This window comes from Leptidea sinapis, chromosome 35 (genome assembly GCF_905404315.1).
Source record: "Leptidea sinapis chromosome 35, ilLepSina1.1, whole genome shotgun sequence".
Lineage (NCBI taxonomy): Eukaryota > Metazoa > Arthropoda > Insecta > Lepidoptera > Pieridae > Leptidea > Leptidea sinapis.
The window spans coordinates 8752262-8777554 of record NC_066299.1 but is presented as its reverse complement, the minus strand read 5'-3'; the positions used below and the strand labels follow the sequence as shown (position 1 = coordinate 8777554).

Sequence of the window (25293 nt, the reverse complement as noted above, 5' to 3'; positions counted from 1 at the left end):
AAATAACGGATAGTTTTAAACCATTCTTTAATCAACTTAGAATTCTTACTTTGACCTCACTATATATCTATGAAACAGCATTATTTGTGAAAACTAACCCTGATACATTTGTCAGAACATCTAAAATCTACTATATAAATTTGAGAAACAAGAATAGATTACGTTTACATGGTAGCAACACAGCTTCTATGAACAATAGTGTTCTTGAAATGGCGCCGAGAATATTTAACAACCTACACATACCACAGAACTTAAGTTGGCGTGTTTTAAAAAGAAACTATTTAATCTCCTACTGAAAAAATCGTACTATTCCATAAAATATTTCTTTTCAGATACAACACTCAATTAACATTTTTAAATATCATTTTACTTAATTTAATTAGTTTTTATCAATTTCAATTATTATATTATGTTATATTATTTCAAAATATTCAATTATTGATATGTATATCAATTAACTGTCATTGTATATATATTTGTTTGACTTGTTAGTAATAAATTATTTGTACACCACAGCATGCGGGCAAGGAATGGAGAACTTTTATTGTGATTTGTAACATTTATGTATATCCATGACTACAAATAAATGATCTTATCTTACGAAATAGAAAACTTATATTTGTAGTTATGGTCGTTCATAGTTAATATATTAAAAACGGAATATCACTCGGAAGTATGCTATATTTATAAAGTTTTACTAATAACTTTTAACAGAACGAAGTCAATCCGGGCAGCTAGGTAAATATAATTTGATCATTCGATTTTGTGGATGCTTAGAAGTGTGATGATATTGTGATTTTAATATGAAATAACGTATATGAGTATACGTGTATCAATACACAGATAAATAAAAAATTGTTCAACTACAATAGTTTTATTAAACATAACAAATAACAAGAGTTGAAATATATTTATCGCTTCTGTAGTAGCGCTTAAAGTAGTAAGCTGTATATAGTCTCCAACAACACAAGAGACACAAACAAGTACATAAATTTTCGGAATTTTACCGACGCGTGCAGTTTTATTTTATATTATCACGCTTATACAAGTTTGAAGATAGAAAGTATCATTGATTTTAATAATAAAGTACATAATATGGTAACGAAGCCATTACGTACATAGATTAGTGCTATTTTTATAATACAAACGAGTTACATTTTACATACTGAGATCCCAAAAATAGCAAATAGTTAGTAGTTTGAGTAGTTTTTGTGTTAATCTTTATAATCTCCATAAATTTGTATACTTCATAACTAGTCAAGTTAACAACATATATAATAAAATAATCAGTTACTTTAAATATCTAAACATTTAATGAGATAACCAATTTTTTCATATTAAGCTAATAGAGATTAAGAATCTAATTCCAGAGCACCAGTTTGGTTTCCGCGAAAAACACTCAACCATAGATTAAGTGCATAGAATTACAAAATACATTATAGAAAAACCCTTAGAAAACAAAGAAGTCTGCTCCACAATATTTCTGGATGTGGCGCAGGCTTTCGATAAAGTTTGGCATGAAGGCCTTATTTAAAAGCTAAGAATGGGTTTAACAAAATCATTTGCAGATATTCTTGAATCTTATATTACTAATAGATATTTTAGGATTCAACAAACTGTTCAGAAATTAAGGAAATAACAGCTGGAGTGCCGCAGGGAAGTGTATTAGGTCCAGTCCTGTACCTACTATACACAAATGACATTCCTGAAATAGAAAATAACGCTGTTACGACCTTTGCTGATAATACTGCTCTAATGGGCGTGTGTTGTAATCATAAAGAGGTAGCAGAGAAAGTTTAAATAGCGGTAAATACAGTAGTTAAATGGACTAAAAAATGGAGAATTAAACTTAATGAAAGTAAATCTGTTCATGTAAACTTTAGTAATAAGAAACCAGATTACGAGTTTACATTAATAAGAACATAGTTCTATACGAAAATACAGCTAAATATCGGCATGACTCTTGATGCAAAGCTCCGCTAGAACGTTCACGTCAAGAAAAAAAGAGAACAATTAGAATTTCGTTTTAAAAATATGTACTGGCTTCTAGGAAGACATTCTAAGATCTCAGTACAAAATAAAGTTTTATTGTACAAGCAAGTCCTTATAAGCAAGACTTATGGGACCCAGCTGTGGGGCTGCACCAAACAAACAAATATTCAAATCATACAACGCTTCCAGAATAAGGTATTAAGGGAAATTGGCAACACGCCTTGGTACATTCGAAACAGCAAACTCCATCGGGACCTTAACATTGAGTTTGTTGACAAAGTTATCCAAAAATATGCTGAAGCTCATCAACATAGACTTCATCATCACGTGAACGTCGAGGCAAACAACAATGATATAGTAAGAAGACTAAAACGAACAAAACCTTTTGAGTAAATGTAGTGCTAGTAAATTAGTGTAAAATAATATAAAAATAGTGATATTATAAAAGGCACATGAACAAAGTGACTTCCCCTTAATAGAGACATTAAGAAATGTGTTAATGGACACATTCTTAGTTTAATCTATCTAGTGGTTTAAGTTAAAGTAGAATTGCTTATTAGTCTAAGTTAAGGCTAATTTGTAATGCAAGTGGGGCAACATTATAATAACTATATTATTATGTTCACTAATTGAAAGGAAAAAAAATAGTAAGCTAAACATATTTATTATCTTGAAAACGAAATTGATATCTTCACATATTATATTCAAGGAATGCAATTCTAAAGTAATTTAATTCGAGAAATCTTAATAGGATCTAGTCTTGTAGCTTTCAATTATTTTCTCAAAGGAAGATCTAAGCAGCTCAACGACATATGGCTGGCGCATTTTTGTGATGTTACCGCAAATTTTGAGTTTTTTTTAATTTTGTCACTTAATATCTTATAGATTTTGATTCGATTTTGAAAATTCTAAATTATCTATCTGAAATCTATCTTTTGAACGCGTTGACTTAATTTGTGGTGTACATTTAAACTTTACAGCGTTGATAAGAAAATGGGGCTTGACAGATGAGACACACTGAGCATGCATGATACCCCGGTTTATATGTTCCGAACACGAAAGGTATACAACTGTGACATTAATTTTAAGACTACGCTGTACGTTCCATTCATCTATCATCATAAACAGTAATAGACTGAATGCAGAAATATTAAAAAAGTGTGTTGCTATTTCCACAAAGAAATATGAATCTATGAGCAATAAAAATCCCAGACGAGAGTTAAAAAATGGCCGACATTCTAATAAAAAAATAAAACTATCGTTGTAGTATTTAAATGCACATAGTTTTATATTTCGTGAGGAACCCTTCCTGTGCAATTTGTACTTAACCGTTTTTTATTTTATTTTTGAGGGAAAAATGTTGAAATAAAGTACACATAGTCTGGCCATAAATACACAAAATATTACATTTGAATTTGGAATTGGTCATTTTTATTTGATTGTTCATTGAGTTTTCTCATTATGGCACCACTGCATTGTACAATATTTTGCGATATGTAAATGGAGTGGGGTCATAAAGAAAACCAAATCGCTATGATTGCATTACACAAAGTAGGTATGAAGCCCAATATAATTTTTAAAAACTCTCCATACGCCTGATATTAGTAAAATGTTTTAGTACCGGGTTATTAATAGGTACAATGACTCCTCATCTGTTTGCGACAGAAAAAGATCTGGCCATCCACGTAGTGTTGGTACGAAAGAGGTGTTCAATGAGTAAAGGAAAGAATTCTAAGAAATCCTGTCCGAAAGCAAAAGATTTCATCTCGGGAGATGAAGATAGCATTTAGAACCATGAGGCGTATTTCAAAAGATGACTCAGGACTTGTAGCATTTAATAAATTATAAGATAAATTTACAATTGAGCAACATTTAACAAACAAAATGACCGTATTTATGCTCAAAGCTCTGAAGGAAGGAAGCTTCTATACTTGTTACTAAACTAGTTTGGCGTAACAAATCAAATCCACGGAATTATTTATTTGTCGTGCTATTCTACGTTTGTAGAAAGCACAATACATATATTATAATTATATTCCCATGGAATGAGTGCGTGCTTCTATTGATAACTGGCCTCAATGTTATAAGGAATGTATTGCAGCCAATGGAGAAACTTCGAACAAGCTTTTTATATTTAAAATTGTTTAATATTAATGTATTAAAAATACCCTGTTAAAGTTATAAATTTTATTTGCAATACAAATTTTTTCTTTGTTTCAGTATTTATGACAAGACTAGGTATTGTAACTGCTAATTTACTGGTCATGTTCATAATCTTCAATATCACTCGTAGTCGTAGTGTTAAATAAAGCGTTGGTTATGTCTCTGATAATTTTCCTGGTACCGTGTCTCAACAGTGTAAGCTTAAATTGCATCAGAACAATTAGGTATGTCGACATGTATGAAATATTCTGAAAATTAAATTGTAAAAATTAATATAAATGTAAAGCAATTATTATATTTATACTTATATTAAGAGTCTAGTCACTGGCTTCACTTTACAAAAAAACAATTAGATAGCATAAAAATATAACGTGAACCAACATTGACAAGATCCAAGACTTTTATGAGGAGGACAATCGTGCAGATGATAGTATGGATTACTTGATGGTACTCATATGAGATCTCTGCGCCCCATACTCTATTAACAACTGCGTTGCCGAGCTTGTAAAACATCGAATAAACGTATTCATGGGAAACTAAGAAATATATAAGAAAGAAAATGTTCTATGGGTAACTTTTTTTTAATCAAATCATTTCAAATCTCCACCAGCTTTTTCATAATTCTCAATCAGTTTATAAAACACCACAACAGTCCGCTTCAGACTTTTCTTCTCTAACGGTGATACCGCATCCTCATCGGTAACGAAAAATGTATCCCTTTGAGCTGATTTCTATTTTACAGAACAGAATGAAGTTATACGGGGATAAATTCTTTATATAAAACTATTATATAAAGAATTTATCCCCGTAAGAATTTATCCCGTGTAAGTGATAGATTAAATAAATATGAATTATCTCTGACAACACAAAATCCATACCGCAGTAAATAGTTCCCTGTTTATGTTAGTGAATCCATCCAGGTTCATTATTGGTGGGTTCTTAGCGATGGCAACTAGAAACATTTCTACCTCCCGCTGTGCGCTTCGATCGATGGCTCCCAGATTAACATTTAGTAAACGCATTTGAAATTCCAGACCAACCTGTAATTAAACCATAGTGTCTAAGTCTCCATTAATTTAAATGATTGGACAATATACTTTATCCGACTTAATTTGGTATGAATGTGTGATAGTAACCCGCGGTCACAGTACAACAGATTTTTTTTTAGTATCATTAATTTTATTTCGGAGCCTCCCACTAGTCTTAACTCGGGTGTAAATGGAGTGCGGTGTGAGTGCGGTACACACAAGACTCTGTGGCTTGTACAAACAACAGAGAACGACTGCCACATACTAAAAAAATTAAATAGAGTTAAGAAAAATTTTTGAAAAAGCAATTTTTTATTACTTGGTAATTAAAAAAAACTATATTACAAAAAAAAAGTAAAGTTGTAAATATATATATACCGCACCGCACTCCATTTAGACCCGAGCTAAGACTAGTGGGGTCTGGATGATCTTGTTACCGGCAGGTCTGCTTGATGTGTTTTTTATTATTATTATTTCCTTTAAACTTAAAGTTATTATATATTTTATTTTATGAAATGCTCACATAATGCCTCTATTTATTTACAGTATGTGTGGATTGATGCATCTACTATACTCAATAACTCTTGTGTTTATAAGTATTAATTTACTTTTTTTTTTCTTTTTTTGGCTTCCTCGTGTAAGCCGTTCAGTTTTTGACATTTGAGTATTTTTGTTGCGTCACTTTGCATATATTGTAATTGAAATGATTTGTAAAACAATTAAATGTAAATCTTGACTTAAAAGAGTGGCAATGAGTTTCGTGCTACTTCTTCTCATTAGCTCAACCCTTACGAAGTAGCGGTAAATTCAATAAGAAACAATATTTTTATTTGATTTTTTTGACATTTATAAGTGCCATTTCCGTGACCCTCATGAATAAAGTGTTTTTGAATTTTCAATTTTATACATATGACAAAATGGTAACAAAGTAAGTGTACATAGAATATTTTTAAATAATACTTACTCGAAAACAATACCGAAGCCGAAAGAGCTTTTAGAATTTTTGGCTTTTGTTTGTATGTTCGGGCAAAACGCACTGTGTTATTAATAAACGCAGTGTAAATTAACACCTAAGCTTAAAATTACTTCTCCCTGTCATGATATTGTTTAGTAACAAAGGTAAGATAAAGACAAGTAGTTTTAAATTTGAAATAACATTACTTCGCTTTTTTAAATATAGAAAAATTACTGAATAGATTTAATTCAACTTTTGGGTGATTCTTATCAAGAGGTAGAGCCAAAATATAGTGTTTTTGCTGCTTTATAGCTTGCAAGTGAAATCGCGGGCACCAGCCAGTAGTTATATATATTTTTCAATTTTAGTAAAATAAATATACCGAGATTTTACGTCTACTCAAGTAATATAAAGTAAAAGGTCCAATAATCATTAATCACACACAAGCGAGCCAACTTACCATTACATTTTATGCCTTACCTTTCTCGTGGCGTGATAAGCTTCATTACAAATGATAAAGAGTAGGGTCATACAGTACCCAACTATTACGAACAAACCCATCTCTTTATAACTGAGGCCATGTTCTAATATTTCTGATAGAACGCCATATAAAGATATTGTAGTTGTGAAGAATATAACCATACAGTAAATTCCGTACATGTTGGAGTAAGCCCGCCCTGTAAACGATGTAATCGTATTTAAGATTCTTTCTATTTCCTTTATGAGTTCGATACTATACTACTGACCTCTTAAGAAGTAAGTATAAATAAGGATAAATCGTGGAAAAAGAGGGTTAAACATTTATTTTTATGGAACGAGTTAAATATTACTTAGAGTTATTCATTAAGCGATGCGCAGCTCTGTTAGCAAGGCCATTATCATTGATATTGAACAAATCATTAGCAGAAGGCGAGTTTCCTAAAATATGGAAAAAGGCTAGAGTAGTCCCTGTGTTTAAGAATGGTGACAGAAAAGATATAACTATGTATAGACCCATTTGTATATTATCAGTATTTTCAAAAGTATTTGAATCATTAATCTGTCCGATATTATCATGGCACTTAAGATCAATAATGATACAGAACCAGCATGGCTTTCTTGAAAAGTGGTCTACTATATCCAATTCAGCATTGTTTGTCGATGATTTATCAGTTGTTGAAAGAGTACAAAAAAAAAATCTTACGACACAGTCTACAAGAACAATATATTAATAGAAATTAATAGTACCAACGATATCCCAAAACTTTATAAAACCATATCACTATGCAATCGTAGAAACTCAATAGATCTCTGTTTTTTGCATAAAATTGTAAGTGGAGCTATTGACAAACCCAAACTTATTAAACAGAATAAGGTTGGCGGTTCCAAGACAAAATGCACGGTCACATATTAAAAATAAAATTACTTTTAGGTCAAGAATTACAAAGAGTGACCTAGGTAAAACCGCTCCTATTAACAGAATTGTAATGTCCCATAACAATATATTTAAAATAGCAGAATTGGACATATTTTGGAACTCTGCATCGATTTTAAAGCGCAAATTTAAAAATCATTAATTACCACACTCGCACAGAATACCCGTGTGAAGTAGCGGCCTAGTGTTTCGCATAGGTTAGTGTCGAGGACCGGAGGCCTTCCCTTCCGTCAGGACTGTAGTGCCTATCCGACGCCAACGTTGCAGACTAACAACGACCCGCCGCGTTTGGCACTACAAGTCAGCAGATTGGGATAGGATGCGTTCCTTTTTTGCATCCTACCCTTGGGGCAAGGTTTGTTTCCCTTCTGACAATCCTAGTGCCTGCGCCGTTGCAGTAGCCGATGTGATGCTACAGGGCATGGATATTTTTATACCAAGCTCTGTAGTACCGACCGGTGGCAGATCACAGCCCTGGTTCGATGCGTCAGTTAAAGCAGCATCTGACTGCAAAAAACAGGCGTATCGAACTTGGATTGCGGCGCTGGGCACAAAGGATCCGAACTGTAAAGTTCTTAAGAGGAAATATAACCGTGCCTCCAGATTTTTTAAGCGGCAAATCGCCCGTGCGATATCGAAGCACGTCGTCAAAATCGGCGAGCAGCTTTCCAGTTACCCGACCGGAACACGCAAGTTCTGGTCGTTATCTAAAGCTGCTCTTGGTTACTTCAACCAGCCGTCTCTGCCGCCGTTGCACATGAGAAATGACACCCTGGCCCATACGGCAAAAGAGAAGGCTGATCTCCTTTGCGCTCTTTTTGCCTCCAACTCGACTCTTGACGATAACAGAAAAACACCGCCGACCATCCCGCGGTGTCAGAGCTCTATGCCTGAAGTACAGTTCAGACAGAAAACTGTTAGGCGAGCTCTGTTTTCGTTGGACGTCAGGAAGTCGAGCGGGCCGGATGGCATTTCTCCAATCGTGCTTAGAACGTGTGCCTCTGAGTTGACGCCGGTGCTAACTCATGGAAATCAGCCCTTGTCCATCCGATCCAAAAAAAAGGAGAAAGCCATGGTCGGTCGGCTGGAGATCTTCTGGTATACCTAACACATAGATGGGCGGCGGCTATTGAAAGCAAGGGGAAGGCCTGGCAGTAAGCCTGGATATAGCGAAGGCCTTTGATCGTGTATGGAACAAGGCGCTCCTCTCAAAACTTCCATCATTTGGGCTTCCCGAGAGCTTGTGCAAGTGGACCTCCGGCTTCCTCACTGGGCGTAGCATACAGGTCGTTGTCGACGGATATTGGTCGAACCCGAAGCCCGTGAATGCTGGAGTGCCCCAAGGCTGTGTGCTATCTCCCACGCTGTTTCTTCTGCATATCAATGATATGTTGGACACCTCCAACTTACATTGCTATGCAGACGACAGCACTGCATTACCAGTACCGTATACACGGGCCATGCAGGTCTCTCTCGGGAAATCGTTGACCAGTGCCGGGAGAAACTTGTGTCTTCTATCGATTCCTCTCTCGAGAAGGTCGCGGAATGGGGTAAATTGAACCTTGTCCAATTCAACCCCCAGAAGTATCAAGTTTGCGCGTTTACCACTAAAAAACCCCATTTGTCGTATCACCGCTTTTCGACAACACTTCCCTTAAAGCCTCGTCTAGTATCGGAATACTGGGTCTCGAAATCTCGAGCGATTGCCAATGTCGTGGGCATCTGGAGGGCAAAGCCAAATTGGCTTCGAAGAAGCTGGGCGTCATCAATAGAGCACGGCAATACTTCAAGCCGGCTCACATTCTAGCGCTCTACAAAGCGCAGGTCCGGCCACACATGGAGTATTGCTGTCATCTCTGGTCTGGCGCACCCCAGTATCAGCTCGACCCATTTGACCGCGTGCAACGCAGAGCAGCTCGAATTGTCGGGGACCCAGTACACTGCGAACGACTGGATCACTAGGCGTTGCGTAGAGACGTCGCTTCATTGTGTGTCTTCTACCGCATTTATCACGGGGAGTGTTCCGAAGAGCTGTTTAACCTGATTCCCGCCGCCGAATTCCACCTTCGCACGACTCGCTACAAGTTAAGATATCATCCCCACCATCTGGATGTGTGGCGGTCCTCCACAGTGCGGTTTTCAAGGAGCTTTCTTCCGCGTACTACAACGCTGTGGAATGAGCTTCCTTGTGCGGTGTTTCCGGGACGATATGACATGGGTACCTTCAAAAAAAGCTCGTACACCTTCCTTAAAGGCCGGCAACGCTCTTGTGATTCCTCTGGTGTTGCAAGAGAATGTGGGTGGCGGTGATCACTTAACACCAGGTGACCCGTACGCTCGTTTGTCCCTCTATTCCATAAAAAAAATAAAAACATAAGGCAACACATTGTATACAACGTGGGCTTCCTATTAAATGAATAAAAAAAATATAAAGATTTAGATTTTATGACGACAAATAGATGACGGCTTGCAAAAATTGGGATCCGTTCCTTTAATTGTTCCTATAAACTATAGTTTATGTTGTGCTTAACGACTTTTTAGTTAAACACTAGCTAAACACTGTATTGTAATAGAAAAAGATAAATTCCATTTTAGACGTCGTTATTGTTAGGTCACTGACGTTGTTATAGTTAGATCACTTTCTTACAAAACTCGTGTCTGAGCCATGTTTAATTTTTTTTAATAACACCGTAAACATTTCGTCTAGATCTATCCTATTAACTTGAACTATCCACGTCATTAACTTTAACATTATTCTACTATAATATGACGTGTTTATCGTTCAATAGATCGTCGTTTGTTGACAGTATTGACTGAGAAATCTAAATAATTTAAATATATTTGTTAAGATTGTTGCCATTAAGTAATATTACCAATTTATTGATTATACCCACAATTCAATTTTTTTTGGAAAATTTTGGAAAATAATCGAACTAGTTAATAAATACCTAATTGTTGCATCATATGTGATAGATCCACCCACAGATGTCGATACTGGGCTAGTCTTAAAGCTGGATGTTCAGCCTCTAGGGCCTTGTGAAGGTTCATTGCCAGACCCTTGGATGCAGTCCCAAATGCATTACAATTTATGTACCTACATAAACAACGTGATATTAATTAGCAATTACTTGAGCCTGTCTTGCTAAAACTTGTATATTATAAATATACTGACACGGGAGTGGGTCAGGGATTGGAAATAATACTCCGCTTATAGGAACGAGTCTTTATTTGCGTTCACTTTTTCTGAACTTGCACTTCGCCGGTCTGCCGCTGTTCCTCTTGTGGGCGGCGGTACCTTCAACGCGTCACACCGCACCGAACACTAAGTCTCTTCTATGTTCTTCCTCTTGGAACACTTCCACTTTTCACTACTTCTTCTTTTCTTCTTCTTCTTTACACTTTCGAGTCAGAACTAGAACTGCCGTAGGCCACGCTTAGTACGGCTTATATACCCCCGGATCCGTTCTATTTTCAAAATGATTCTCCCATTCCATCTTTAAATTTAAATTGTACTAGAAAATTCTTTTAACTATTTTTATCCTGCTTACACATTTTCCATCCCTTTTTTTCTGTTCAATTTGATCCTGAACTAACTAGAAATTTCCTTTAACTTCACAAAACCCAAAAAAATCCATACACTGGTAGGTGTATCGAACCCGGGTCTACAGCGTCTAAAGTAAACACTTTTCCGCTGAGCTACGAGTAATGCTGACGGAGCTGTTGAAATTAACAATGTCTTGAAGTTTGACAACTCTCGTCATATACTTCGAAGGGTTGCTACGCAACACTGCCTCCTCCCAAGACATGATCGTCCCGATCATCGTTGCTTCCGTAGTACTTAGCCACCCGATCGACATGTACGATTTTCGGGAGACTTCGAGGGGTACGCTGGATCCTGAGAGTCACATCATTTATCCTTGTGATTACTTTGTATGGTCCCTCCCAACTTGGTTGGAGCTTCGGAGACTTCCCCTTTCGCCTTACAGGATTGTGTAACCAAATCAGGGTTCCCTCTTCAAAACCAGGAATATTAGCTCTTCGATCGTAGCGGGTCTTCATCCGTTCACTTGCCTTAGGCCCAGTTGTTCTAATTTCCTCGTAGATGTCAACCATCTTTTTCCGTAACTCATCCACATATTCTGTTATACTTTTCGGAGTATCCGGTGGACAGCCTGAGAGTAAATCAGCTGGCAATTTCAATTCCCTTCCAAAATTGGCGTACGCAGGAGTCACCGTTGTCGTCTCGTGTATTGCGCTTCTATACGACATAAGAAACAGTGGAATGTACACATCCCAGTTATCCTGATGACTGTCCACTACTTTTGCCAGATGTCGCTCCAATGTTTGATTAAACCTCTCCACCATTCCGTCCAACTGTGGATGATATGGCGTAGTTCTGGTCTTATGGATTCTCAAGATCTTGCAAACTTCTTGAAATACTTGTGATTCGAAGTTCCGCCCTTGGTCACTGTGCAACTCCAAAGGCACACCGAATCTGCAGAAAACTTCATTCACCAGCTTCGTCGCAACGGTAATTGCTTCTTGATTCGGTAGAGCAAATGCTTCCAGCCACTTCGTGAAATAATCCATCACCACCATTATGTAACGGTTTCCAGATTTGGTGGCTGGGAACGGTCCGGCCATATCCAGAGCTACTCTTTCCCACGGAGCACCAGCATTGTACAACTTCATAGCTCCTCTGCTTCTGGTCTGAGGTCCTTTGACAGCAGCACAACTCTTGCATTTTCGGCACCAGTCTTCCACATCATCACGGCAATGCAACCAGTAAAATCGTTCTTTAATTTTTGTGAGAGTTCTTCTTATTCCCAAATGTCCACCTGAAGAACCATCGTGATAAGCTCTCAGGATCTCATTCACCTTCTCCCTGGGAACGACCAGTTGCAGATGGCAATCCTTTCCTTGCGGGGTTTCCCATTTACGGCAGAGCAACCCGTCATGCATCACCAAACTGTTCCATTGTGCCCAGAGACTCTTGGTAGCCGTGCTGTGTCTAGCCACTTCAGACCATTTTGGTTTAAGTGATCCACTTGCTAGCCAATGTAAAAGTGGTTGAAGATCCTTATCATTTTCCTGAGCTCTCCTCATTGCATCGTTGCTCCAGTTCTCGTCGATCGAATCTGTTCTGATCAGCCGGATCATAAAATTCTCTTTCTCCTCCTGACGAATGCAATGTTTGCATTCCATCGGACAAGGTCTTCTAGATAACGCATCTGCATTTCCATGACTTTTTCCTCCTCGATGCGCGATTTCAAAGTCATACTCTTGAAGTTGCTCAATCCATCTGGCCACTTGTCATTCCGGATTCTTGAATTCTAGTAACCACTTCAAGGCGGCATGATCAGTCCTTACGAGGAATTTGCGACCCAACAAGTACTTTTTGAAATGTTGTAATGTCTTCACCACGGCCAGTAACTCCCTACGAGTTACACAGTAGTTTCTCTCCGGCTTCGATAAAGATTTTCTAAAGTATGCAATTACAACTTCTTGATCTCCTCTCTTCTGAGATAGTACTCCACCAATTCCAGTGTTGCTAGCATCAGCATCCACTATGAATCTTCCCTCTGTGTCAGGATATCCGAGGATAGGTGATTCACATAGTCTTTTCTTCAACTCTAAGAAAGCTTGTTCGCATTCTTCATCCCAGGAAAAGGCTCTTTTCTCCTCCGTCAGTCGATGTAAGGGCTTAGCAACATCGGAAAACCCTCTCACAAAGCGTCGATAATAAGAGCATAGTCCTAGAAATGCTCTTACATGTGTCTTTTCTGTCGGCGTCGGCCAGTCATTGACAGAACCTATCTTGGCAGGATCCGTCACAACGCCTTGCTCCGAGATAACGTGCCCCAAGTAATTCACCTGACGTTGAAAGAAGGAACATTTCTTTGGACTCAACTTCAAGTTGGCACCCTGCAGTTTTGTGAAGACTTTTTCGAGGTTCTTAAGATGATCTTCAAAACTTCGTCCCATAATGATTATGTCATCCAAGTAGACAAGGCAGGTTTCTCCCAACATACCTGCCAGCACATGCTTCATCAACCTTTCGAAAGTAGCTGGGGCGTTGCATAATCCGAAGGGCATTGTTTTGAACTGCCATAACCCTTTTCCGGTTGAAAAAGCCGTCTTCTCCTTGTCCTTAGGGTCCAGATCGACTTGCCAGTAGCCACTTTTCAAATCAAGAGTAGAGAACCACGTCATGCCACAAAGTGAATCTAATGTGTCATCGATTCTTGGCAATGGATAACTGTCTTTCTTAGTTACATCGTTCAAACGCCGATAGTCCACACAAAATCTAGTTGATCCATCCTTCTTCTTCACCAGAACCACTGGAGAACACCATGGACTCAATGACGGTTCTATCACACTATTTTCTTTCATATCCCGAATCATGTCTTCCACTTCTTGTTCACGTATAAACGGAATACGTCTTGGTCTTTGCCTTATCGGAACAGTGCCTCCTGTGTCGATCTTGTGTTTCACCAAACCAGTTCTTCCGATGTCCCCGTCGTTCTTCGAGAACATCCCGGCGTAGCGTAGCTTTTATTAACTGTAGCTTGGTAAGTTTGTGCTTACAGCCATCCAGAAGTTTCTGTATGTTCACATCCTGGCTTGCAGCTACGGTCTTCCTCCCTTCTTCACACTTTCTTAACCAAGCTATCTCCTCACAACCTCCTATCACTGTTCTTTTCCTAATGATTTGCTTGTCCTCATGAGGATTAAACACGGGAACCATCGCAATTTGGGAGTTTCCCACAACAGTCCTGGCTGGGATTCATTTCGTGTCCGATGTCTCTCTTTCTATTAAAGCGCATTTACAAGGTCTTCCTCTGTCATCTCTTGGCAGGACTACCGGGACTAGGGTCTGCGATCTCGGAATTAAAGTAGTGTCTCGTAAGCACAACACTTTCCCAAAAGTTCCGCCTTTTATTGGAATTTCTTCACCTCCATGCTTCAATACACCCTGTTTCATGTTAATCGTACACTGATGATTTCGAATAAAATCCAACCCAATGATGCAGTCATCTGTGATATTTGCGATTACCACTTTTTGCCAGTACAACGTATTACCGATTTTCACGGTCACGATCTTCTCTCCCTGGACTGGTATGCGCTGGCCAGTAGCTGTTGTGAGTGTTAAGTTTGCATTTGCTCGCATATGTCGTCTTCCGATGCTCTCTAGTCTTCTTTGGCTAACGACTGTACGTGAGGCTCCCGTATCCAAAGTGAAACGGCAAGATTTTCCATTTATCATTCCCTCTATAACTAAAGTGTTTCCGTCACATGTCTGCTTAACAAAGATCCTTGGGGCTTTGCTTCTACCAGCCAGCGCCCACCCCACTGCCCTGGCCTTTTCTAGTTTTAATGTTGAGACCGCCGCATCCTTCCTATCTTGCGTTATGCTCTCACGCCTGGGGCAAGTGCTCCTAATGTGTCCTCGCTCCCCACACCCATAGCAGACTGGGCTATATGCTTGCCATCGGCTGGAATCTGCTGGTACAATTTTGCGGAGTCTCAACCCCCGAGAATCGTGGCGAACTGCTTCCACTTCCAACGCATGTGCCACCGCTTCCTTCAAGCTAGTATGATGACTCAGTCGTACGGCTGCTCTTACTTCGGCGTCCCGTATTCCATCGATGAACACTTGGAGCAACATTTCTTCTATTGCAGTTGGCGACGACTGATATGCTTTACGCACTAGCTTCTCAGCTTCGAGGGACCACTGCTGCAGATTTTCGTTGGCCCTTTGACTGCGGTCCTTAAGCTGCGCCCGATACACATGCTCAAGGTGTTTATCGCCATAACGTGCCTCCAACGCATTAAGAAGGTCCGTATAGGTTACTTCCCCCTTCCCAGCGCCGAGTGCTTCCAATACGGAAAGTGCTTCATCACGGAGCGCTAGTGTGAGGGCAGAGTGTTCTTCTAGGTCACTCCAACCACTTGCCCTTCTGACGGTCTCTAATTGTAGCTTGAAGGCAGCCTAGGAAGACTTGCCGTCGTAGGGGGGTACTTTCAAACTTCTGGTCGATGTGATTCCGCAGGTGACTACTGGGTTGGCTGAAGGACCCCCACACACGACCTTCCTATTGAGCTGATGAATAGTTGCTTCCATCTCCCCCATCTTCCTTTCCACAGTGTCAATCCGGGCGATCTCCTTTTCTACAGTGTCAATCCTGGCGATTTCCTTTTCTACAGCGTCAATCCGGGCGGAGTTTTTCTGCACCACTGATAAAATTTCCTTGGAGAGGCCTTCATGCAGACCTCGCAGCTGCTCCTCCTGTCGACGTGCTTGCTCTTCCTGCAAGGCTTGCAGCTGCTCCTCCTGTCGACGCACTTGCTCCTCCTGTCGGAGCGCTTGTTCCTCTTGCAAGCCCCGCAGCTGCTACTCCTGTCGGCGCGCTTGCTCTTCCTGTCGGCGCGCTTGTTCCTCTTGCAAGCCCCGCAGCTGCTCCTCCTGTCGGCGCGCTTGCTCTTGCATCATGGCGGCCATCTGCTGCATGAGCGCGCTGATGTCTACGGCAGGAGCCTGCGGTGCTGACACGGTTGCACTGAGTCCAGAGACGGATGCTTGTTGTGTCTCGTCCTCTGCCGCTGCAGCTGCTCCCGCTCGCGTGGTCACTCCCTTCTCGTTCCTGGGCACTAATGGCATCTTTCCAATCCCACTTCTGACACCAATTGACACGGGAGTGGGTCAGGGATTAGAAATAATACTCCGCTTATAGGAACGAGTCTTTATTTGCGTTCACTTTTTCTGAACTTGCACTTCGCCGGTCTGCCGCTGTTCCTCTTGTGGGCGGCGGTACCTTCAACGCGTCACACCGCACCGAACACTAAGTCTCTTCTATGTTCTTCCTCTTGGAACACTTCCACTTTTCACTACTTCTTCTTTTCTTCTTCTTCTTCTTTACACTTTCGAGTCAGAACTAGAACTGCCGTAGGCCACGCTTAGTACGGCTTATATACCCCCGGATCCGTTCTATTTTCAAAATGATTCTCCCATTCCATCTTTAAATTTAAATTGTACTAGAAAATTCTTTTAACTATTTTTATCCTGCTTACACATTTTCCATCCCTTTTTTTTCTGTTCGATTTGATCCTGAACTAACTAGAAATTTCCTTTAACTTCACAAAACCCAAAAAAATCCATACACTGGTAGGTGTATCGAACCCGGGTCTACAGCGTCTAAAGTAAACACTTTTCCGCTGAGCTACGAGTAATGCTGACGGAGCTGTTGAAATTAACAATGTCTTGAAGTTTGACAACTCTCGTCATATACTTCGAAGGGTTGCTACGCAACAATACTATAATATATTCATTATTTTGTACGTTACAAACTTCTACCGAATTTATTACGGGGAGTGTTCTGTTTGAGCTGATTCCTGCCGCAAAATTCCACCTTAGCACGACACGCCACAAATTACGAGATCATCCCCACCATCTGGATGCGTAACGTTCTCCACAGTGCGGATTTCAAGGAACTTTATTCCACGTACAACCAAGTTGTGGAATGAGCTTCCTTGTGCGATTTCCAGAACGATACAACATGGGAACCTTCAATAAAAGTGCATAAGTGGTGGTGGTTGTCTGGTGTCGCAAGAGAATTTGGGTGGCGGTGATCACTTAACATCAGATGACGCTTCTCGTCTATATATAAAAGTCAAATAAACCTGTACACAAAGAAGCCCTATTATAACTATAGGAACGATTATTATTCTGTTAAAAACTATATCAACTCACAAAATTCTTAGTCATGTTGTTTCTTTTTGACTAAATAAAACGTTTTAAGTATTGTGTTTTTTTTTTCTGGAAAGCCATTAATTATTTTATCGTAACATTTCTTTTTATTTTATTTCAATGTGTCAATCATCACGCACACTTATTTTAATCACTATAATCTACAGCCTTCGCAGACTGTTTCGAATTTAGTTCCTAATTAAATATACGATATCTCTTAATCTCATAAGAAATGCATGATTTCTCGTGCGGTTATTTACACTGAACTTACCAGAGTGAACAAAATCCATCCAACATGGCAATTATGTGGTAGTATGCGAATGAGTGCCACAGTTCAAAGTCATCTTGTAAGTAATGTTGAGAAAGTATTACGGCAAAACTTAGTGCCCAAGAGAATATGCATAGACCCCAAGTAAGGGAATAGAGGTTGGGAAATATTATAGGGGTACCCGTTATCTTCAAGAACTTTAGCTAAAAGAAAATTGAAATATATTGTATTTAAACATAGAAAGTTCAATTGAATAAACATGTTTTGTTAGTTATCATCACCACTCTTCGGAAATCTTTCCTTAAAGACTAGCCTAGTATTGGAATACTGGGTCTCGATATCTCATCTGGAAGGCAAAGCCAAATTAGTTTCGAAGAAGCTGACCATCAAAAATAGGGCACGGCAATACTTCAAACCAGCCCATATTCTAGCTGTCATCTATGGTCTGTTGCGCACCAGTATCAACACACCATTTGGTCGCGCTCAACGCAGAGCTTCTCGATTAGTCGGGGACCCAGTGCTCTGTGAACGGCTAGATCGTTTAGCGTTGCGTAAAGACGTCGCTTCGTTGTGTGTCCTTTACCGCATTTACCACGGGGAGTGTCTTTTCGTTCTGTTCGACCTGAATCCTGTCACCGAAATGCCAACTTCGCACGCCACGCTATAAATTACGATATCATCCCCACCATCTGGAATTGTAGTGTTCCTCCACAGATAGGTTTTCAAGGAACATTCTTCCATGTTCAACTAATCGTTGGAATGAACTCCTTGTGTGGTGGTTTCAGAGTTACACAACATGGGTACCATTAAAATAGCGCATACACCTTTGTAAGAGGCCGGCAACGCTCCTGTGATCCTTTGATATTCGAAGACAATGTGGGCGGCGGTGATCACTTAACATCAGGTGACACGTACGTTTATTTCTCCTCCTCTTCCATAAAAACATGTTTCCTCAGGTGTGTCCCATGTTATCCGTACTATACTTTGACTGTTTAACTGACACTTCTGTCAATTTTTTTGTATTTATCTCATTTAACAGCATTAGAATGAGCGAGCCACAGATCGTGGAAATAAAAACCATGACCACTCGAGTTTGACAATACCTTTAAGAAAAGGAAGGTATTTTAAGAAAGCATCTATGAAAGTTTCGTCTCCATATCAGCCAAAATGTAATGGAATCTTTCAAATGACACGCTTATATATATATATAGGAAAGATATGCCAAATTCTAGGTTGGGCTTAAGGGTTCCTGAAAATAATATAATCAATGATGATCTTTAGTATTAATTTCATTAAGTTAACTCTTGTTTAGCGAGTCACCAACTCCAGAAGATGCCTTGTGTAAAGGCGAAACACAATATAGCAAAGTGATTTTGAGAAACTTAGCGGAATTAACACTTAGATCACTACTAATAAAAGTTACACTTATAATTTTCTTTCTAAATATAGCCTACTTAATCCATTCGAAATTGCCAAGAGTTCAACGTAAGAAAAAAAATGACCTGATAGTGTGTCCACATGTTTTTAAATATGGCAACCTGTGGCCCATGTCGCCAGGATGCGACAGGAATCAGGAAATGTGGAATTAATATACTGAGGAAGATGATATTGTAGATAACTTCGTCAAATCTCTTGTTTGAGTTTTCATGGAAGTTTGCGAGACGTTCACTGCCCACTGAAAAATTAAAAATTGTTACTAATTTTAAACAATTACTACAAAAAACCCGACTTCCATCCCGATTTAGTGTTGTTTCGAATTCTGGTATAATGCATTTCAATTAGTAACACTAAAATCAATATTAAATAAAAAATTATTTCTTCCTTAGAAAATTATATTATATTATCACTATTCAATGTTTTTAAATTAAACGATATAATTATTAATGATCGTATGTTAACGATCGTATTTAGTAACAAATTACTGAAATAATAGAACATAAAACATTTTAGTCGACCACGCCGGCCGTGGCGGTGCTATAACTTAAATGCCTGTATGACGTTGTCAGTTGACTGTCTATATTTTACATTTTAATAAAAAGGCATAAAAGACATTTATTTTCTCAAAATTGATTCCTTTAGAATTCTTTTTGATGTCATTTCTAATATACTAGATACTACTACCGCTTCGGAAACAAATGGCGCTATGAAGAAGCGGCGTAAGAAACTCTCCCAGCATTCTTTTTTTGCGCTCTTCTCAATAAAATTATACAATATTTTACAGTCATTTCTATCGCTATAAAATAATCACAATCTAGTCCCAGGCTGTCCGATCATTTAGATATTCAGTTGTGGAGTACCTTCTAGGATTTACGACAGAGGCATTTTTTTATATAACATTTAAATTTATTTATAGATAATGCCTGAACAGTGGCTGGTACTTTATTGTAGAAGTGTATACATTTACCCTTAAAGCTATTATGTATCTTATGAAGCCTACTAGAATAGTTACAAGCAATCCCTTATTTCTAGTGTTATAATTATGAAAATCACTATTAAGTGCAAAAAGGTGACGATTTTTGTGAACGTATATTAAATTTTCATAAGTGTACTGACAATGAACAGTCATACTATTTATTTCTTTAAATTTTTCTTTGAGAGACTGTCTATAACCAAGCTGATATATAGCACGAACAGCTCTCTTTTGCAGAGCAAACACTATATCAATGTCAGCAGCATGACCCCATAGTAAAATACCCTACGTCATGATGCTGTGAAAATAACTGAAGTACACTAATCTAGCGGTCGCAACATTCGTGTACTCTCTAATTTTTCTAACGGCATTAGCCGCAGAGCTGAGTCTATCTGCTAGATGGGTAATATGTGGACCCCACTGAAGCTTTTTATCTAACGTGATACCCAAGAAGACCGTAGTGTCCACAAGTTCCAACCCCTTGTCATTTATAAGTACGTTGGTTTGTACCTCCGCTGTGTTTGGTGTAATGAACCGTAAACACTTTGTTTTTTTACTGTTTAAGTGCAGATTATTCGTCTCAAACCAACGCACTATCTTTGAGAGTGCATTGTTTAGCTCGTCATCAATATCTGCACGTCGCTTCAATTTAAAAATAAGTGAAGTATCATCAGCAAACAATACAATCTTATGGCTATCATCTACCACAACTCTCTCGCTTCGCTTCTGAACTCTTTCGCTTAAATATGATTTTAACAGATTTAGGGCTCTATTTTACACTCCATAATGCTTTAGTTTTAGGAGTACAGTTTCATGGTGGACGCAGTCAAATGCTTTGGACAAATCACAAAAAATGCCCAATGCATCTTTTGACTCTTCCCAGGCGTCAAATATGTGCTCAATGAGTCTATTACCCGCATTAATTGTTGATAAGCCCCTAGTGAAACCAAATTGATTTTTGTTCATTAATTTACAAAAATGCATTTGTAGCTGTTGAAGCAAAAGTTTTTCAAAAATTTTACTTAAAACAGGCAGCACTGAAATAGGTCTGAAATTAGGAAGGTAAAAAAAGAACTTTTAATTTAAAACTTTATCCACTTTCAATGAGTTTGTATTTCCATCAATGATCCAGGTAGGTTAACTCCTACCTTTTATAACTATTATACTTTCCAAGCTCCAGACGAGATACGCCCACACAGTTGCTTTTGATATCCAATTATATGTGGTTCGTTTTGTTGTTTGCGCACCTGAAAGTAATCCAGTCTACATTAAATTTAGTAACCTTACTACATCCAATTAGCTTTAGATTTTTGGGAGCTAGGTCCTAAATATGTTGTTATGTATATTACAGTCATTGTAAAATGATCTATGATTGAAAAGAGTGGCCGTTGAGTTTCCTGTATGTTTTTCTCACGAGCAATAATTTTTCTGAACAAAATATTTTAGATTCAGGAATTGAAATGAAATATTTATAGTGACGACTCAAAAGCGCTTACTTTAATCCTAATTGATTATTTGACTTTGACTTCAATAACAAAAACTCACTTATAGCCTTGAACTTAAAATTCGTTACAAAAAAAAACATATAATATTTTAAGGGAACGTAACTGAAAAAAAAATGTTCCTTAATAACCATTATATTAGGATGAATAAATTATAAAAATATACACACCTTTAACCTTTTCAAACGCATTAATTATTTATTTATTTTATTTATTCAATGAACAAAATTATCTTAATATATATAATAATATAGACATACTCGCAAAACCTCTAAGGTTATGTGCAAGCGGTAAGTTCGCATTACAATAATTGTTTTAATTACTTAAGGCTTAATATAACATATAGTAGTATTATTAAAAATATACGTCATAGGTATTCCTGTTTATTAGCTTCTAGATAGTATTTTTTAGCTTTTCTTTGAAATTTTTCCTTTGCAGATATATATCTATTAGATCATTAGGGAATGTATTTAATATCCTTGATAATACATAGTATGGTATTATATTATCAATTAAACGGGCAGTAATAAAAAATGAGCATGAAAAGAAATGTATGAAATAAGGATTTTTTTGACAACCAATCAACAATTGACGGTGTCGTTGCTTATAGATTGAATCGTTAACTCTCACCCCGGAGCCCCCGGTTTGATTCTCGCCCGGCGCGTATACTGCTTTTTCGCTTGTTGAACTCATATTATCTACGTATATTCGACGTTATTTAAGATCGACTATTATTTTGTGATTCCACCGGTGTTACAAGAAAATACCATCAGGAGACCCGTATTTAGGCTCGTTTGTGCTACTCTTTCATAAAAAAAAATTGGCAGTTGTAGAGACTGCCAATAGAAATGAAAATTTAGAACTTTTAGTATTAAAATTTGAAATTTACAAAACGCTATTTCAACAATGCACAGCATAATATACACATTGAACTTATCACTAAATCCATTCAATATTATCACTTATAAGATATATGTACACATCACTAATGTTGCACAATACGTCAGCTGTGTAGCTACAGATATACTGATATAAGCATATGGGTAACGCGAACTCACGAGATTTCACCCATCCAAAAAGTTTCTTACTATATATTTATATCAATATATTTTTGACAGTCTTGAGCGTGTCGGTGACGCGAACCCATAAGATTTCCCCACCAAATATTGCCCAACGCGGCTGGAGAAGTTTCCAGTTCAAAAATGAGTCTTTAGCTTTCTTACAGACATGTGTAACATTTAGTAACTCACTTTTCGAAACTCGCATAATAGGCATTACCCCCATGATCTGAAACAGGACCAGCAAGCTCTTTGTAGTGATATAGAAACTATCGTGTTTGTCTAATAGTTCACCATCTTTGTCAGTTATCTGTGGTCCATATACATCCCTTGCATCGTACTCTGTAATTTATGCAGCATTCATTTTAAAACCCACCTGTGTACTGGTGGTTATTTAAAGTGATTTTTACTGATTTTTGATTAACTGGTTTATAAATTGTTCCAGTAAGTAGTAAGATGAAATAATCAAGTTTATTTTCAAGAAATCCGTAAATAAATATAAAAAATTTAGAATTTCAAAGACAATTGCTAGCTATTACATGGCAAAGACATTTTCCAATGTGGAAGCCGTCTTTAATGATATTAGCTCTACATTTCGATGTTTTTATTCATAAAAAAGTCTCAAATTAAAATTTTTTGTAAAGATAGCTGATATTATGTGTTGTATTCATCCTTAGTCACCCCTACTTTATAATTACTCTTCTCATATATATATATATATGCAGAAGAGAAGTATTTTTACATGATGACAATTGATTTATTTTAATTAACCCACTATTAACCACCTTACTCTCTCTCACACTGTCCAGAAAGTTAAATTTAACAGAACGTTGGATTATCTACCTAAACTCCGCTCTTTTGCAAACTTCAGAGTAAACACTGCAAACACGCGATAATGCTTGAATCAAGTTAAAAATGAATTGAAATATACAGCTTTCATATTACTACTTTAGATATAACTTATGTTTTTTGTTGATAATATTTTAAATATTACAGCAAATACCTTTAGCTCCCTTGCCATCTTTAAACGCATCACGTTTTCTCATTCGATCACGATTTGCATCATTCATATGAAATTTAGAACCGTTCATATTGTTTCAGCAGTTTCAATACTTTAAAATTGAAATTCATTCGTCTGCTCGTTTCAATAGCAAATTGCGTTATGAAAACTCAAATAACAAAATACCGTATAATCAATCATAACGTTGGTGCTCCCTCTGGGCCCCGTCATACTATGTTATGCGCGTTTGTCAACGAAAAGCTATGGAGCTGTCGTGAAAATATCACACCTTTTGTTTTTGGGGCCTGCTTTGTTTGACATAATATTTTTTGTTATACTGACGATGTAAATAAATTTTTACATTTTGATGAATTATATTTATATGAAAAAGAGGAAAATTTGTATCTATGAGGATATTATACATATTTATTATATTTAGGCCTTCCTGAAGCATATAATTATCATAAAAACATATTTTTTTTAAGTTTTATGTTTAATGCCTAAAATTTGTTTATTTAATTGGATTAGATTCAATGATGGTTGTAACAAATCAAATAAGTGAAACATATTTTTAATTCATTAAATTAGCTTAAATTTATAATATCATACTTCGTTACAGTAAAATATTTAATTTTAAATTCAAAATAATTAGCTGTAGTGATATGATTCTTTTAACACTTATCCATCATCGTTCTAATGTTACGGCTTATTAGATTTTTTATGTATTAAATGTAAATCACATTTAAAATGAGTCCTCTCCATTGAAACCTCTGTCCAATGTCTCTTGAAAACCGATGACGCCGCCGCGTCGCTCGTTCACAGCCATTAATTTATATTTTACACTAATGGCGACTTTCAAAAACACTTAACGACCCGCTAAGTGAGACGTTGGCCTTATCCTCAGCACCTCATTTAATTAGTCATGATCGTAAAACTTGACGAGGACTTAGGTACTACCAACTTCTTTACAATGTCTTTTGACAAATTGTAAGGATAAGAAAAGTTTCAAGTCTTTCAAGCATAGAAATATAGAAATCTATGAGTGATAAGACAGTTCGGATCCGGCCTGCTCTCCAAAATCATGGAGAGCATAATTAGCCGTCAGCTCTTGGTATACCTAGAGGGTCACCAGTTGATCAACGACCGACAATACGGGTTTCGCCATGGTCGGTCGGCAGGTGATCTTCTGGTATACCTAACACATAGATGGGCTGCGGCTATTGAAAGCAAGGGGGAAGGCCTGGCAGTTAGCCTGGATATAGCGAAGGCCTTTGATCGTGTATAGCACAAGGCGCTCCTCTCAAAACTTCCATCATTTGGGCTTCCCGAGAGCTTGTGCAAGTGGACCTCCAGCTTCCTCACTGGGCGCAGCATACAGATCGTTGTCGACAGATATTGCTCGCATCCGAAGCTCGTGAATGCTGGAGTGCCCGAAGGCTGTGTGCTGTCTCCCACGCTGTTTCTTCTGCATATCAATGATATGTTGGAAACCTCCAACATTCATTGCTATGCGGATGACGGCACTGGTGAGGCCGTATACATGGGCCATGCAGGTCTCTCTCGGGAAATCGTCGACCAGTGCCGGGAGAAACTTGTGTCTTCTGTCGAGTCCTCTCTTGAGAAGGTCGCGGAATGAGGTAAATTGAACCTTGTCCAATTTAACCCCCACGGCACGGCAATACTTCAAGCCGGCCCACATACTAGCGCTCTACAAAGCGCAGGTCCGGCCACACATGGAGTATTGCTGTCATCTCT

The 25293-nt window shown here is 38.0% G+C and overlaps 1 protein-coding gene across 1 annotated transcript; it reads right to left on the bottom strand.

Moving 5' to 3' along the window:
* Nucleotides 1-4246: 4246 nt before the first annotated feature.
* LOC126975215 (gustatory and odorant receptor 22-like) lies at nucleotides 4247-23703 on the bottom strand. Its single transcript, XM_050823004.1, has 9 exons — nucleotides 23542-23703; nucleotides 22731-22880; nucleotides 21127-21225; nucleotides 19071-19243; nucleotides 17572-17771; nucleotides 10501-10646; nucleotides 6619-6815; nucleotides 5034-5195; nucleotides 4247-4403 (listed from the first exon to the last, which is right to left on the bottom strand). The coding sequence occupies exons 1-9, from the start codon at nucleotides 23627-23629 to the stop codon at nucleotides 4248-4250; spliced, it is 1371 nt and encodes a 456-aa protein (XP_050678961.1). The 5' UTR covers nucleotides 23630-23703; the 3' UTR covers nucleotide 4247.
* Nucleotides 23704-25293: the final 1590 nt, after the last annotated feature.

What these genes read in the sequence shown, in the direction of transcription:
- LOC126975215 (XM_050823004.1), bottom strand. Translation starts at nt 23,629, where the DNA reads ATGAACGGTTCTAAATTTCATATGAATGATGCAAATCGTGATCGAATG. An exon ending in CTTATCACGCCACGAGAAAG is followed by an intron (nt 5,196 to 6,618) that starts GTAAGGCATAAA and finishes GTTTAATTACAG; the next exon opens with GTTGGTCTGGAATTTCAAAT. An exon ending in ACAGGGAACTATTTACTGCG is followed by an intron (nt 4,404 to 5,033) that starts GTATGGATTTTG and finishes TTTAATTTTCAG; the next exon opens with AATATTTCATACATGTCGAC.